Below are 15,532 nucleotides of genomic sequence, written 5' to 3' on the forward strand. Positions count from 1 at the left end.
AAGAGTTTTCTCTAGATTATAGCGCAGAAATGGGAAAAACCAGGGATTCCGTTCTCCCCGTTTTAAGTTTTTAAGAAGAGGTTTCCTATTGCTGAATCCATTAAGGATTCTTTGGGGCACAGTACCTAAAGTAGAAGGGGTTTTTTTCTTCTCTGGCTAAGAGAACTACAATCCCTATAGAGGATAGTTGCTCTTTTAAGAATCCGATGGATAAGAAGCTGGAGGTATATTTGAAGAAGATGTATGTGCATCAGAGTCTTCAATGGCAACCTGCAGTTCGTATTGCCACAGTGACAAGTGCAGCATCTTATTGGTGTAAAGCTTTATCTAAACCTATTTTAGAGGAGACTTCATTGGAGGAAATTCAGGTTAGGATTAAGGCTCTTAAACTAGCTAATTCTTTTATTTCTGATGCCAATATGCAAGTTATAAAATTGGGGGCATAGCTGTCTGGTTTCTTTGTATTGGCTCACAGGGCTTTGTGGCTAGTCTTAATCAGCTGATGTTTCCTCCAAGTCTAAGCTTTTGGAGATTCCTTACAAGGGTAAGACTTTATTTGGGTCTGTACCGGCAGTAATAATATCTGATGTTACGGGTGGAAAAGGATCTTTTCTAGCACAAGACAAGAAGATTAGATTTAAGGGACATCAAAGTAATTTTTGTTCCTTTCGTAATTTCAAAGGTCAACAGCCTTCCTCCTCCGCTCCCAAACAGGAACAATCCAAGTTTTATTGGAGACCCAGTCAGTCCTGGAGGAAGGGGAAGCAATCTAAGAAACCATCAGCTGAGTCTAAGTCAGCATGATGGTTCGGCCCTCGATCCGGAGTCGGATCAATTGAGGAGCAGACTTTTCCTGTTTTATCGGTGGTTACAAGATGTCCCAGACCCTTGGGCTGTGGGCATTGTTTCTCAGGGTTACAAGATATAATTCAATATTCTCCCTCCCAGGGGCAGGTTTCACCTCTCAAGGTTGTCTGCAAATCAGGTAAAAAGAGAGGCATTCTTGAACTGCATTCAGGATCTATTCTCTCTGGGAGTGATTGTTCCAGTAATGGAACAGGGTCTAGGATTCTATTCAAATCTGTTTGTAGTTCCCAAGAAAGAGGGAACTTTTCGTCCCATTTTAGACCTAAAGTGTCTCAACAGGTTTGCCGTTCAGGGTGCCGTTCTTCAAAAAGGTCAATTCATGATGACCATAGACCTGAAGGACGCTTATCGTCATGTTCCTATTCACAGGGATCATCACAAATTTCTGAAATTCGCTTTTCTAGACAAACACTTTCAGTTTGTGGCTCTTCCGTTTGGCCTTGCCACATATCCCAGAATTTTCTCTCAAAAGTTCTGGGGGCTCTCTTGGCAGTGATCAGGTCTCTGGGAATTGCGGTGGCACCTTAGACAACATTCTGGTTCATTTGCCATCTTTTCAACTAGCAAGCTCCCATACAGAGATTGTGTTATCTTTTCCCACGGATGGAAAACGAATCTGGGAAAGAGTTCCCATGTTCCAGCTACAAGGGTGGTATTCTTAGGGATTATAATAGATCTATCTATGAAGATTATTCCCTATCTATGAAGATTATTCTGACGGAGGTCAGGAAATCAAAAATTCTCTCTGCTTGCCTCTCTCTTCAGTCTACTATTCGGCCATCTGTAGCCCAATGTATGGAAGTAAATGGTTTGATGGTCGCTTCCTTGGACATCATTCCTTTTTGCTCGATTCCATTTGAGAGCTCTGCAATTATGCATGCTCAAGCAATAGAACAGAAACCATTTGGACTTGTCCCAGAGGATAGATCTAGATGTGTTAACAAGAGACTCTCTTCTATGGTGGATTTCTCAGGAACATCTGTCTCAGGGCACATGCTTCCAGAGACCTTCTTGGGTGTTCGTGACCACGGATGCCATCTTGTGAGGCTGGGGAGCAGTCTGGGACATGTTAAAGGCGCAGGGATTATGGACTCGGGAGGAGTCTACTCTCCCCATAAATATCCTGGAGTTGAGAGCAATTTACAATTCTCTGATAACCTGGCCTCAGTTGGCTTTAGCCCGATTTATCAGATTTCAGTCAGACAATATCACCTCTGTGGCTTACATCAACCCCGAGGGAGGAACTCTGAGTTCCTTAGCCATGAGGGAAGTGGCTCGGAGGATTCAGTGGGCGGGAGTTCAAGATTATTGTCCATCTGTAATCCACATTCCAGGAGTGGACAATTGGGAAGCGGATTTTTTGAGCAGACAGACATTTCCATCCGGAAGTGTTCTCCAGGTTAACCCTCAAATGGGGGTGCCGGAATTGGATCTGATGGCGGCTCAGGAGAACGGTTTAAGGTCAAGAGATCCGCAGGCAGCTCCGATAGATGCTCTGGCAGAGCCTTGGGGGTTTGGTCTAGTTTATCGGTTTCCTCCGCTTGCTCTTCTTCCACAAGTCATTGCTCGCATCAAACAAGAGAGCGTTGCAGGATCTGGTATGCAGACCTAGTGAGCATGTCATCTCTGCCTACTTGGAGGCTTCCTCTGAGGAAGGACCTTCTAACTCAGGATCATTTCTTCTATCCAAATCACATTTTTCTGAAACTGACTGCTTGGAGATTGAAAGCTTAGTTTTGTCTAAGCGTGTTTTGTCTAAATCGGTCATTGAGAACATGATTCAAGATAAATCGGAAAAGAGAAACCAAAGCGCCTAATAGGCTGGGTCTAAGTATATAATACCAGGCGGTAATGCTGAATAAAATTTATATAAAATTAACACTTTAATTTCTTACAGACATGGATCCATGTTACAATGAACATACATAATAATAGCACTAATAATGATAAAAACAGTAAAAAACACAGTAAAAAACAATATAATGCAATAAAAAGACTTCAGAGGTAAGTACTCTCTGTGGGTAATGTCTAGTGCGAGGTACTAAAAAGGGTCCCCTTTCTAAATGGGGTAGCCTGGATATGTGGTAATAAGGATGAAAAGGTACCTTGCTAAAGGTAATAAGCCAATCCTAGTGTGTGTCCTACCATTAATGTGGTCTAGTGTGATCTACTAACGATGTTCCTAAAATTGATTAGCACGTGTGACAAGTGTAACACATAGTGGTGAAAAACACAGTTGCAGTGGTGAAAACAATAAATCGGTTAATACCAGAAAAAAAAAATTAAAAAAAAATAACACAAAATAGAAAATAGCATTTGTGGCAAAAAGAAAAATAATAACACAGTCCTCCAAATTGCAATGTTCACTCCATAAAGGCACGTAGTGGAAAAAAGTGCGTGGTGTAAAAGGAAAAAATGATAACAATAAAAATGAAAATGAAAAAAATGAAAAATCAGTGGCCACTGTGATAAAATGATACAAATATGTTCTTGATAAATCCTGTGCAATGATAATACCGGGATGTGATGGTATAAAGAGAAAAACTCATCAAGGGCCCGGCCGACCCAAACTCCGCCTAAAAAAAGAAAACAAACACACAATAGTGCAGAGCGTAATGTCCCAAATTCAAGTTAGGAGGAAGGACTCACCAGTCGACGCGTTTCGGTCTAGCACAGACCGAAACGCGTCGACTGGTGAGTCTTCCTCCTTCTAACTTGAATTGGGACATTACGCTCTGCACTATTGTGTGTTTGTTTTCTTTTTTTAGGCGGCGTTTGGGTCGGCCGGGCCCTTGATGAGTTTTTCTCTTTATACCATCACATCCCGGTATTATCATTGCACAGGATTTATCAAGAACATATTTGTATCATTTTATCACAGTGGCCACTGATTTTTCATTTTTTTCATTTTTATCATTTTCATTTTTATTGTTATCATTTTTTCCTTTTACACCACGCACTTTTTTCCACTACGTGCCTTTAAGGAGTGAACATTGCAATTTGGAGGACTGTGTTATTATTTTTCTTTTTGCCACAAATGCTATTTTCTATTTTGTGTTATTTTTTTATTTTTTATTTTTTTTCTGGTATTAACCGATTTATTGTTTTCACCACTGCAACTGTGTTTTTCACCACTATGTGTTACACTTGTCACACGTGCTAATCAATTTTAGGAACATCGTTAGTAGATCACACTAGACCACATTAATGGTAGGACACACACTAGGATTGGCTTATTACCTTTAGCAAGGTACCTTTTCATCCTTATTACCACATATCCAGGCTACCCCATTTAGAAAGGGGACCCTTTTTAGTACCTCGCACTAGACATTAGCCACAGAGAGTACTTACCTCTGAAGTCTTTTTATTGCATTATATTGTTTTTTACTGTGTTTTTTTACTGTTTTTATCATTATTAGTGCTATTATTATGTATGTTCATTGTAACATGGATCCATGTCTGTAAGAAATTAAAGTGTTAATTTTATATAAATTTTATTCAGCATTACCGCCTGGTATTATATACTTAGACCCAGCCTATTAGGCGCTTTGGTTTCTCTTTTCCGATTTATCTACTCACCCTTTGACTACTAGGAGTCATTATCCAGAGCCAGGGTCATTTTGAGGTAGGCGCTTAGTGTACCACCCACTGTTTTTAGAACATGATTCAAGCTTGCAAGTCTGTTACTCGGAAAATTTACCATAAGGTATGGCGTAAATACTTTTATTGGTGTGAATCTAAGGGCTACTCTTTAAGTAGGGTTAGGATTCCTAGAATTTTGTCTTTTCTCCAGGAAGGTTTGGAGAAGGGGTTGTCAGTCAGTACTCTGAAAGGTCAGATTTCTGCTTTATCTATTCTGTTACATAAGCATTTGGCGGTCGTACCAAAAGTTCAATTTTTTTGTCAGGCCTTGATCAGAATCAAGCATGTGTTTAAGCTGGTTACTCCTCCTTGGAGTCTTAACCTTGTTCTTAAGGTTTTGCAGCAGGCTCTGTTTGAGCCAATGCATTGCATAGATATTAACTTATTCTCTTGGAAGGTTTTGTTTCTTGCTGCCATTTCTTCTGCGAGAAGAGTTTCGGAACTCTCGTCTTTGCAGTATGATTCTCCTTACCTTATCTTTCATGCGGATAAGGTGGTACTACATACTAGGTTGGGTTTTCTTCCTTAAGTGTTTTCGGTTAGGAATGTTAATAAGGAAATTGTTCCTTCTCTCTGTCCCAATCCTTCTTCTCATAAGGAGCGTCTGTTGCACAACTTGGATGTAGTGCGTGTTTAAAATTCTATTTACAGGCAACTAAAGATTTTCGCCAGTCTTCTGCCCTTTTTGTTTGTTTCTCTGGAAAACGTAAGGGTCAGAAGGCTACTGCTGCTTCTCTTTCCTTTTGGTTGAAAAGTATGATTTTTTTGGCTTATGAGACTGCTGGACAGCAGCCTCCTGAGAGAGTTACAGCTCATTCTACTAGGGCTGTCTCATCTTCTTGGGCTTTCAAAAATGAAGCTTATGTGGAACAGATTTGCAAGGCTGCAACTTGGTCCTCTCTGCACACTTTTTCCAAATTTTATAAATATTATACCATTGCATCAGCTGAGGCTTCTTTTGGGAGGAAGGTTCTTCAAGTGGTGGTGCCTTCTGTTTAGGTCCACCTGTCCTTTTCCCTCCCTAGTCATCTGTGTCCTCTAGCTTGGTTATTGGTTCCCACTAGTAATTGACGTTCTAGACTCACCATATCTTAGGAAAGAAAACATAATTTATGCTTACCTGATAAATGTATTTATTTCTGGATATGGTAAGTCCACGACCCCACCCTTATATTTAAGACCGTTATTATTGACTAAACCTCATGCACCTCTACACCTTTGTATTATTCCTTTTTCCATTTCCCTTCGGTCGAATGACTGGGGATTACGGGAAGGGGAGTGGTATTTAACAGCTTTGCTGTGGTGATCTTTGCCGCCTCCTGCTAAATAGGAGAGATATTCCCACTAGTAATTGATGATGTCGTGGACTCACCATATACTGAAAGAAGGAAATTTATCAGGTAAGCATAAATTATGTTTTTTTTTCTTTTGTTAATTTTGTATTCCAAGCTAGAAATTTTATTTTCATACACAAAATCACCTTTATTAGTAGAGTATTATGAGAACTTTCAAGTATATTTATTCATTTATTTTTACTATGTCTTTAATTACTGTCTGGACACATTGCTGATGCATGCTATTGTACATGTTAAAATTTAATAAAAATAAATATTAAAAAAAAAAAGAAAACATTTAATATAAATTTGCCAAATGCTAACACCTAGTCACAATTGTTTAAAAAAAGGGGGGTAAAAAATATACTACTAAAAGATCTGTAAAGTAATCCCAAAAAGGAGGAGTCAGAAATACAATTCTAGCTGCCATGCCCTTGAACTCCTGGATTCTGAACGAGCCATACACCTGTGCTAGGACAAAACCTAGAGAATGAAAAATGCACAGAAATGTCTTACACAATTAGTAATACACTATGATACACCTAGCAAATAAATATATGTGGAACAATATATTATTTGTTAAATACATACAGTATCTCACAAAAGTGAGTACACCCCTCACATTTTTGTAAATATTTTATTACATCTTTTCATCTGACAACACTGAAGAAATGACACTTTGTTACAATGTAAAGTAGTGAGTGTACAGCCTGTATAACAGTGTAAATTTGTTGTCCACTCAAAATAACAACACACAGCCATTAATGTCTAAACCGTTGGCAACAAAAGTGAGTAGACCAGTGGAAATGTCCTAATTGGGCACAAAGTGTCATTATTTTGTGAGGCCACCATTATTTTCCAGCACTGCCTTAACCCTCTTGAGCATGGAGTTCACCAGAGCTTCACAGGTTGCCACTGGGGCCTCTTCCACTCCTGCATGACGACATCACGGAGCTGGTGGATGCTAGAGACCTTTTGCTCCCCCACCTTCCGTTTGAGGATGCCCCACAGATGCTCAATAGGGTTTAGGGCTGGGGACATGCTTGCCAAGTCCATCACCAAGGCAGGGGTCGTCTTGGAGGTGTGTTTGGGGTTGTTATGTCTCTGAAGGGAGGGGATCATGGTCTGTTTCAGTATGTCACAGTATATGTTGGCATTCATGGTTCCCTTAATGAATGGTAGCTCTCCAGTGCCGGCCGCATTCATGCAGGCCCAGATCATGACACTCCCACCACCATGCTTGACTGTAGGCAAGACATTGTTGTCTTTGTACTCCTCACCTGGTTGCCGCCACACACGCTTGACACCATCTGAACCAAATAAGTTTATCTTGGTCTCATCGGACCACAGGACATGGTTCCAGTAATCCATGTCCTTAGTTTGCTTGTCTTCAGCAAACTGTTTGCAGGCTTTCTCCAACATTGGTGTGTCCGGTCCACGTCGTCATCCTTGCTTGTGGGAATATCTCTTCCCCAACAGGAAATGGCAAAGAGTCCCAGCAAAGCTGGCCATATAGTCCCTCCTAGGCTCCGCCCACCCCAGTCATTCTCTTTGCCGTTGCACAGGCAACATCTCCACGGAGATGGTTAAGAGTATGTGGTGTTTAGTTGTAGTTTTTTTATTCTACTATCAAGAGTTTGTTATTTTAAAATAGTGCTGGTATGTACTATTTACTCTGAAACAGAAAGAGATGAAGAATTCTGTTTGTGAGAGGAAGATGATTTTAGCAGACAGTAACTAAAATCCTTTGCTGTTTCCACATAGGACTGTTGAGATGAAGTAACTTCAGTTGGGGGAAACAGTTAGCAGACTTTTCTGCTTAAGGTATGACTAGCCATATTTCTAACAAGACTGTGTAATGCTGGAAGGCTGTCATTTCCCCTCATGGGGACCGGTAAGCCATTTTCTTAGTCTCAAGCAGAATAAAGGGCTTAATATGGGCTATAAAACTGGTAGACACTTTTATGGGCAAAATCGATTGCTTTATTTGGGCATTTTATACATGTTTATGCTGGTATTTCACATTTATAAACTTGGGGAACGTTTTTTAACGTCAGGCACTATGTTAGACACCTTTTCCAGTCAGGAAGGGCCTTCCCAGTTGTAGGCTGAGCCTCATTTTCGCGCCATTACTGCGCAGTTGTTTTTGAGAGCAAGACATGCAGATGCATGTGTGAGGACCTGAAAATAGTTGGAAAAGTTCCTAGAAGGCGTCATTTGGTATCGTATTCCCCTCTGGGTTTGGTAGAGTCGCAGCAAAGGCTGTAGCTGGGAATGTAGAGGGGTTAAAACTGTAACCGGCTCCGGTTTCGTTATTTTAAGGGTTAAAGCTCTGAAAGTTGGTGTGCAATACTTTTAATGCTTTAAGACACTGTGGTGAAATTTTGGTAAATTTTGAACAATTCCTTCATATTTTTTCTCATATTCAGTAATAAAGTGTGCTCTGTTTAAAATTTAAAGAGACAGTAACGGTTTTGATTTAAAACGTTTTTTGTGTTTTACTGACAAGTTTAAGCCTGTTTAACATGTCTGTGCCTTCAGATAAGCTATGTTCTATATGTATGAAAGTCAATGTGTCTCCCCCTTCTAAATTATGTGATAATTGTGCTAAAGCGTCCAAACAAAGTAAGGACAGTACTGTCACAGATAATGAAGTTGCCCAAGATGATTCATCAGATGAAGGGAGTAGACATGGTTCTACATCATCTCCTTCTGTGTCTACACCAGTTTTGCCCACGCAGGAGGCACCTAGTACTTATAGCGCGCCAATGCTTATTACCATGCAACAATTGACGGCTGTAATGGATAACTCCATAGCAAATATTTTATCCAAAATGCCTGCATATCAGAGAAAGCGTGATTGCTCTGTTTTAAACACTGAAGAGCAGGAGGGCGCTGATGATAATTGTTCTGTCATACCCTCACACCAATCTGAAGGGGCCATGAGGGAGGTTTTGTCAGATGGGGAAATTTCAGATTCAGGAAAAATTTCCCAACAGGCTGAACCTGATGTTGTGACATTTAAATTTAAATTAGAACATCTCCGCGCACTGCTTAAGGAGGTGTTATCTACTGTGGATGATTGTGACAACCTGGTCATTCCAGAAAAATTATGCAAGATGGACAAGTTCCTAGAGGTTCCGGTGCACCCCGACGCTTTTCCTATACCCAAGCGGGTGGCGGACATAGTGAATAAGGAATGGGAGAAGCCCGGCATACCTTTTGTTCCCCCTCCTATATTTAAGAAATTATTTCCTATGGTCGACCCCAGAAAGGACTTATGGCAGACAGTCCCTAAGGTCGAGGGGGCAGTTTCTACTCTAAACAAGCGCACTACTATTCCTATCGAGGATAATTGTGCTTTCAAAGATCCTATGGATAAAAAATTGGAGGGTTTGCTTAAAAAGATTTTTATACAGCAAGGTTACCTTCTTCAACCCATTTCGTGCATTGTTCCTGTCACTACAGCAGCGTGGTTCTGGTTCGAGGAACTAGAAAAGTCGCTCAGTAGAGAGACTCCATATGAGGAGGTTATGGACAGAGTTCACGCAGTTAAGTTGGCTAACTCTTTTATTTTAGATGCCGCTTTGCAAATAGCTAGATTAGCGGCAAAAAATTCAGGGTTTGCAATTGTGGCGCGCAGAGCGCTTTGGCTAAAGTCTTGGTCAGCGGATGTATCATCCAAGACAAAATTGCTTAATATCCCCTTCAAGGGTAAAACTCTCTTTGGGCCAGAATTGAAAGAGATTATCTCAGACATCACTGGGGGAAAGGGCCACGCCCTCCCACAAGATAGGCCTTTCAAAGCCAAGAATAAGTCTAATTTTCGTTCCTTTCGTAATTTCAGGAACGGACCGGGCTCTAATTCTGCATCCTCTAAACAAGAGGGTAATACCTCACAGACCAAACCAGCCTGGAAACCGATGCAAGGCTGGAACAAGGGTAAGCAGGCCAAGAAGCCTGCCGCTGCTAACAAAACAGCATGAAGGAGTAGCCCCCGATCTGGGACCGGATCTAGTGGGGGGCAGACTCTCTCTCTTTGCTCAGGCTTGGGCAAGAGATGTTCAGGATCCCTGGACGCTAGAAATAGTTTCTCAGGGTTATCTTCTGGAATTCAAGGAACTACCCCCAAGGGGAAGGTTCCACATGTCTCACTTATCCTCAAACCAAATAAAGAGACAGGCATTCTTACATTGTGTAGAAGACCCGTTAAAGATGGGAGTGATACACCCAGTTCCAACGGCGGAACAAGGAATGGGATTTTACTCAAATCTGTTTGTGGTTCCCAAAAAAGATGGAACTTTCAGACCAATCCTGGATCTAAAGATCCTAAACAAATTTCTCAGAGTACCATCGTTCAAGATGGAAACCATTCGAACGATTCTACCCACAATTCAGGAAGGTCAATTTATGACTACCGTGGATCTAAAGGATGCGTATCTACATATCCCTATCCACAAGGAACATCATCAGTTCCTAAGGTTCGCCTTTCTGGACAAACATTACCAGTTTGTGGCCCTCCCATTCGGGTTAGCCACTGCTCCAAGGATTTTCACAAAGGTACTAGGATCCCTTCTAGTGGTTCTAAGACCAAGGGGCATTGCAGTAGTACCGTACTTGGACGACATTCTAGTACAAGCGTCGTCTCTTTCAAAGGCAAAGGCTCACTCAGACATCGTTCTGGCCTTTCTCAGATTTCACGGATGGAAGGTGAACATAGAAAAAAGTTACCTGTCTCCGTCGACAAGAGTTCCCTTCTTGGGAACAATAATAGATTCCTTAGAAATGAGGATTTTCTTGACAGATGTCAGAAAGTCAAAACTTCTAAACGCTTGTCAAGTTCTTCATTCTATTCCTTGTCCTTCCGTAGCTCAGTGCATGGAAGTAGTAGGATTGATGGTTGCAGCAATGGACATAGTTCCTTTTGCGCGAATTCATCTAAGACCATTACAACTGTGCATGCTGAAAGAGTGGAATGGGGATTATACAGACTTGTCTCCAGTGATTCAAGTAGATCAGAAGACCAGAGACTCACTCCGTTGGTGGCTAACCCAGGATCACCTATCCCAGGGAATGAGCTTCCGCAGTCCAGAGTGGGTCATCGTCACGACCAACGCCAGCCTAGTGGGCTGGGGCGCGGTCTGGGAATCCCTGAAAGCTCAGGGACTGTGGTCTCGGGAAGAGTCTCTTCTCCCGATAAACATTCTGGAACTAAGAGCGATATTCAATGCTCTCAAGGCTTGGCCTCAGCTAGCAAAGGCCAGATTCATAAGATTCCAATCAGACAACATGACGACTGTTGCGTATCTCAATCATCAGGGGGGAACAAGGAGTTCCCTGGCGATGAAAGAAGTGACCAAAATAATACAATGGGCGGAGAATCACTCCTGCCACCTATCTGCGATCCACATTCCAGGTGTGGAAAACTGGGAAGCGGATTATTTGAGTCGTCAGACATTCCATCCGGGGGAGTGTTAACTCCACTCGGAGATCTTTGCCCAGTTGACGCAACTATGGGGAATTCCAGATATGGATCTGATGGCGTCCCGTCAGAACTTCAAGGTTCCTTGCTACGGGTCCAGATCCAGGGATCCCAAGGCGACTCTAGTGGATGCACTAGTAGCGCCTTGGACCTTCAACCTAGCTTATGTGTTTCCACCGTTTCCTCTCATTCCCAGGCTGGTAGCCAGGATCAAACAGGAGAGGGCCTCAGTGATCTTGATAGCTCCTGCGTGGCCACGCAGGACTTGGTATGCAGACCTGGTGAATATGTCATCGGTTCCACCATGGAAGCTACTTTTGAGACAGGACCTTCTTGTTCAGGGTCCATTCGAACATCCAAATCTGGTCTCCCTCCAGCTGACGGCTTGGAGATTGAACGCTTGATTCTATCAAAGCGTGGGTTTTCAGATTCCGTGATAGATACTCTGGTTCAAGCCAGAAAACCGGTAACTAGAAAGATTTACCATAAAATATGGAAAAGAAATATCTGCTGGTGTGAATCCAAGGGATTCCCATGGAATAAGATAAAGATTCCTAGGATTCTTTCCTTTCTACAAGAAGGTTTGGATAAAGGATTATCTGCAAGTTCTCTAAAGGGACAGATTTCTGCTTTATCTGTCCTACTGCACAAACGACTGGCAGTTGTGCCAGATGTTCAAGCATTTGTTCAGGCTTTGGTTCGGATCAAGCCTGTTTACAGACCTTTGACTCCTCCCTGGAGTTTAAATCTAGTTCTTTCAGTTCTTCAAGGGGTTCCGTTTGAACCTTTACATTCCGTAGATATTAAGTTGTTATCTTGGAAAGTTTTGTTTTTGGTTGCTATTTCTTCTGCTAGAAGAGTTTCTGAGTTATCTGCTCTACAATGTACTCCACCCTATCTGGTGTTCCATTCAGATAAGGTTGTTTTGCGTACTAAACCTGGTTTTCTACCAAAGGTTGTTTCCAACAAAAATATTATTCAGGAGATAGTTGTACCTTCTTTGTGTCCGAATCCAGTTTCAAAGAAGGAACGTTTGCTACACAATTTAGATGTAGTCCGTGCTCTAAAATTCTACTTAGAAGCTACGAAAGACTTCAGACAAACTTCTTCTCTGTTTGTCGTCTATTCTGGTAAAAGGAGAGGTCAAAAAGCAACTTCTACCTCTCTCTCTTTTTGGCTTAAAAGCATCATCCGATTGGCTTATGAGACTGCCGGACGGCAGCCTCCTGAAAGAATCACAGCTCACTCCACTAGGGCTGTAGCTTCCACATGGGCCTTCAAGAACGAGGCTTCTGTTGATCAGATATGTAAGGCAGCGACTTGGTCTTCACTGCACACTTTTGCCAAATTTTACAAATTTGATACTTTTGCTTCTTCGGAGGCTATTTTTGGGAGAAAAGTTTTGCAAGCCGTGGTGCCTTCCGTTTAGGTGACCTGATTTGCTCCCTCCCTTCATCCGTGTCCTAAAGCTTTGGTATTGGTTTCCACAAGTAAGGATGACGCCGTGGACCGGACACACCAATGTTGGAGAAAACAGAATTTATGCTTACCTGATAAATTACTTTCTCCAACGGTGTGTCCGGTCCACGGCCCGCCCTGGTTTTTTAATCAGGTCCGATGAATTATTTTCTCTAACTACAGTCACCACGACACCATATGGTTTCTCCTATTTTTTCCTCCTGTCCGTCGGTCGAATGACTGGGGTGGGCGGAGCCTAGGAGGGACTATATGGCCAGCTTTGCTGGGACTCTTTGCCATTTCCTGTTGGGGAAGAGATATTCCCACAAGTAAGGATGACGCCGTGGACCGGACACACCGTTGGAGAAAGTAATTTATCAGGTAAGCATAAATTCTGTTTTCTTGTGCATCATCTTTAGAAGAGGCTTCCTTCTGGGACGACAGCCATACAGAAAAATTTGATGCAGTGTGCAGCGTATGGTCTGAGCACTGAAAGGCTGACATCCCACCCCTTCAACATCTGCAGCAATGCTGGCAGCACTCATACGTCTATTTCCCAAAGACAACCTCTGGATATGACGCTGAGCATGTGCACTCAAATTCTTTGGTCAACCAGGGCGAGGCCTTTTCTGAGTGGAACCTGTCCTGTGAAACCGCTATATGGTCTTGCCATCCGTGCTGCATCTCAGTTTCAGGGTCTTGGCAATCTTCTTATAGCCTAGGCCATCTTTATGTAGCGCACAAATTCTTTTTTTCAGATCCTCAGAGAGTTCTTTGTCATGAGATGTCATGTTGAATTTCCAGTGACCAGTATGAGAAAGTGCGAGAGTGATAAAACCAAATTTAACACACCTGCTCCCCACACTAACGAGTCGCATGACACTGGGGAGGGAAAATAGCTAATTGGGCCCATTTGGACATTTCCACTTAGGGGTGTACTCACTTTTGTTGCCAACGGTTTAGACATTAATGGCTGTGTGTTGAGTTATTTTAAAGGGACAGCAAATTTACACTGTTATACAGGCTGTACACTCACTACTTTACATTGTAGCAAAGTGTCATTGCTTCAGTGTTGTCACATGAAAAGATATAATAAAATATTTACAAAAATGTTAGGGGCATACTTACTTTTGCGAGATATTGTAGCTAAACTCATACAAATACACTAGCAATGTTTATAGATTATTATTTTCTCTTTAAACATTAAGAAAAATTAACTATAAACAAACAAGAGAAGGAAATTAATTTACCTGCAGAATATGTGGTCACATCTTGTGGTCACAGGCTCTTTCATAAAGTCCAGGCTGCATAAGAAATAAGCAAATCAAACAGTTTTATTATCACTGTAAATATAAAAGTGAAAATATGGATGTACAAAAATCTATTATTGAAATATTTTATTTAAAAAAAAAAAAAAAAAAAATTATACTTTATAAACCTGATAAATTAATGTATTTCTTGGTGGTTAGAGTCTACGATTCATTACTCTTGGGAATTAGTCTTCCCTGCCACTAGGGAAGGCAAAGATTCCCAAACCCAAAGAGCTCTTTAAAAACCATCCAACCTAGCTGGAAACTCAGTCTAACATAAAGCGAAGCAAAAGAGGTAGGAAAAAAAAATAAGCAAAAAAAATAGGAGCAAAAAAAGAAAAAAGAAACAGGATGGGGCCTTGTGGACTCTCACTACCATGAAAGAAAGAAATTTATCAGGAAGCATAACTTATGTTTTCTTTCATACAGGTGGCGAGAGCCCATGGTCCGTTACTCCTGGGGGACAAATACTCAAGCTTACACACACACACACAACTATACATATATATGTCAGTGGAGGGGAAACCAATGGCACTACTTGGCATGTAAACAGACTCTAAATAACTCATTCTAGCAATTTCCATTTAAAGGAATAAACTGTAAGGAGTGATTGTGCTATGTATTGACATTAAATCTTAAAGCAAAAATAGGTTATAAAACTCAAGAAAAGAATACACAAATAGCACTCTTTGTGTTTTGTATCTTTAAGGAATGTTATTTTGTATTAACAGATAAATCCCAATGTAGAGAGAGGGATAAAGATCTTATTTAAAATATAACTTTTAATACATTCTCTTAAAATATAAAGGGAAAAACAATCAAAAACACACTTATTTACAATCCTGCCTATGCTTAAATTCACTTATTGGTGACTCAGGTTATATTTCATAGCAAAAATGAAATATAGATTAGTTGACTGTGACTGAGTATCAGTGTGTAACATTTAATACCCTTGGCTCATTCTGTGAGAATTACCACATTTTCTATACCAGCATCAATTAATAAATGTGTAATTTTGCTCCTAGGCAGACTATTTATGGGTTAGATGTGGCTCTAGATATATAGTTATAACACTTGGTTCAGTGAGTTTGTGATTAAGTTACACTAATCGCGATTTATATTTTAGCAAATATTGGCAGATATGTAAATATAGAAAGCAAATAATGCGCTACCACCCAATAAAAACTACAAATTAAGAACCAACAAATTATAGTAACAAATACATTAAACAATACTATTTTCCACACACTGCTTCTCAACTTAGCAGTTTATAAATATTCATGAATGTTCAGAAAAATGTCCCTTTAATCAAAGGTGTAATGTTGGAAAACAGGTAATCATGATGGTCCTCTATATCCCTTTTATTCAGCGTGTCTTATGTTGCAGCTTCCCATCAAAGACTCGTTTACAAAAAATGCTGAAAAATATGAAGAAAGAGA

At 40.9% G+C, this 15,532-nt stretch overlaps 1 protein-coding gene across 1 annotated transcript in view; it reads right to left on the bottom strand.

Moving 5' to 3' along the window:
- The window catches only part of BRCA1 (BRCA1 DNA repair associated), a 1,073,265-nt gene extending 1,059,183 nt beyond the window's left edge, over positions 1–14,082 (bottom strand). Inside the window, exon 1 of the mRNA XM_053699586.1 lies at positions 14,034–14,082. Within this exon, the coding sequence (XP_053555561.1) occupies positions 14,034–14,077 (44 nt within the window). The 5' untranslated portion in view covers positions 14,078–14,082. The remainder of the gene's footprint in view (positions 1–14,033) is intronic.
- Positions 14,083–15,532: the final 1,450 nt, after the last annotated feature.

Source organism: Bombina bombina, chromosome 1 (genome assembly GCF_027579735.1).
Source record: "Bombina bombina isolate aBomBom1 chromosome 1, aBomBom1.pri, whole genome shotgun sequence".
NCBI lineage: Eukaryota > Metazoa > Chordata > Amphibia > Anura > Bombinatoridae > Bombina > Bombina bombina.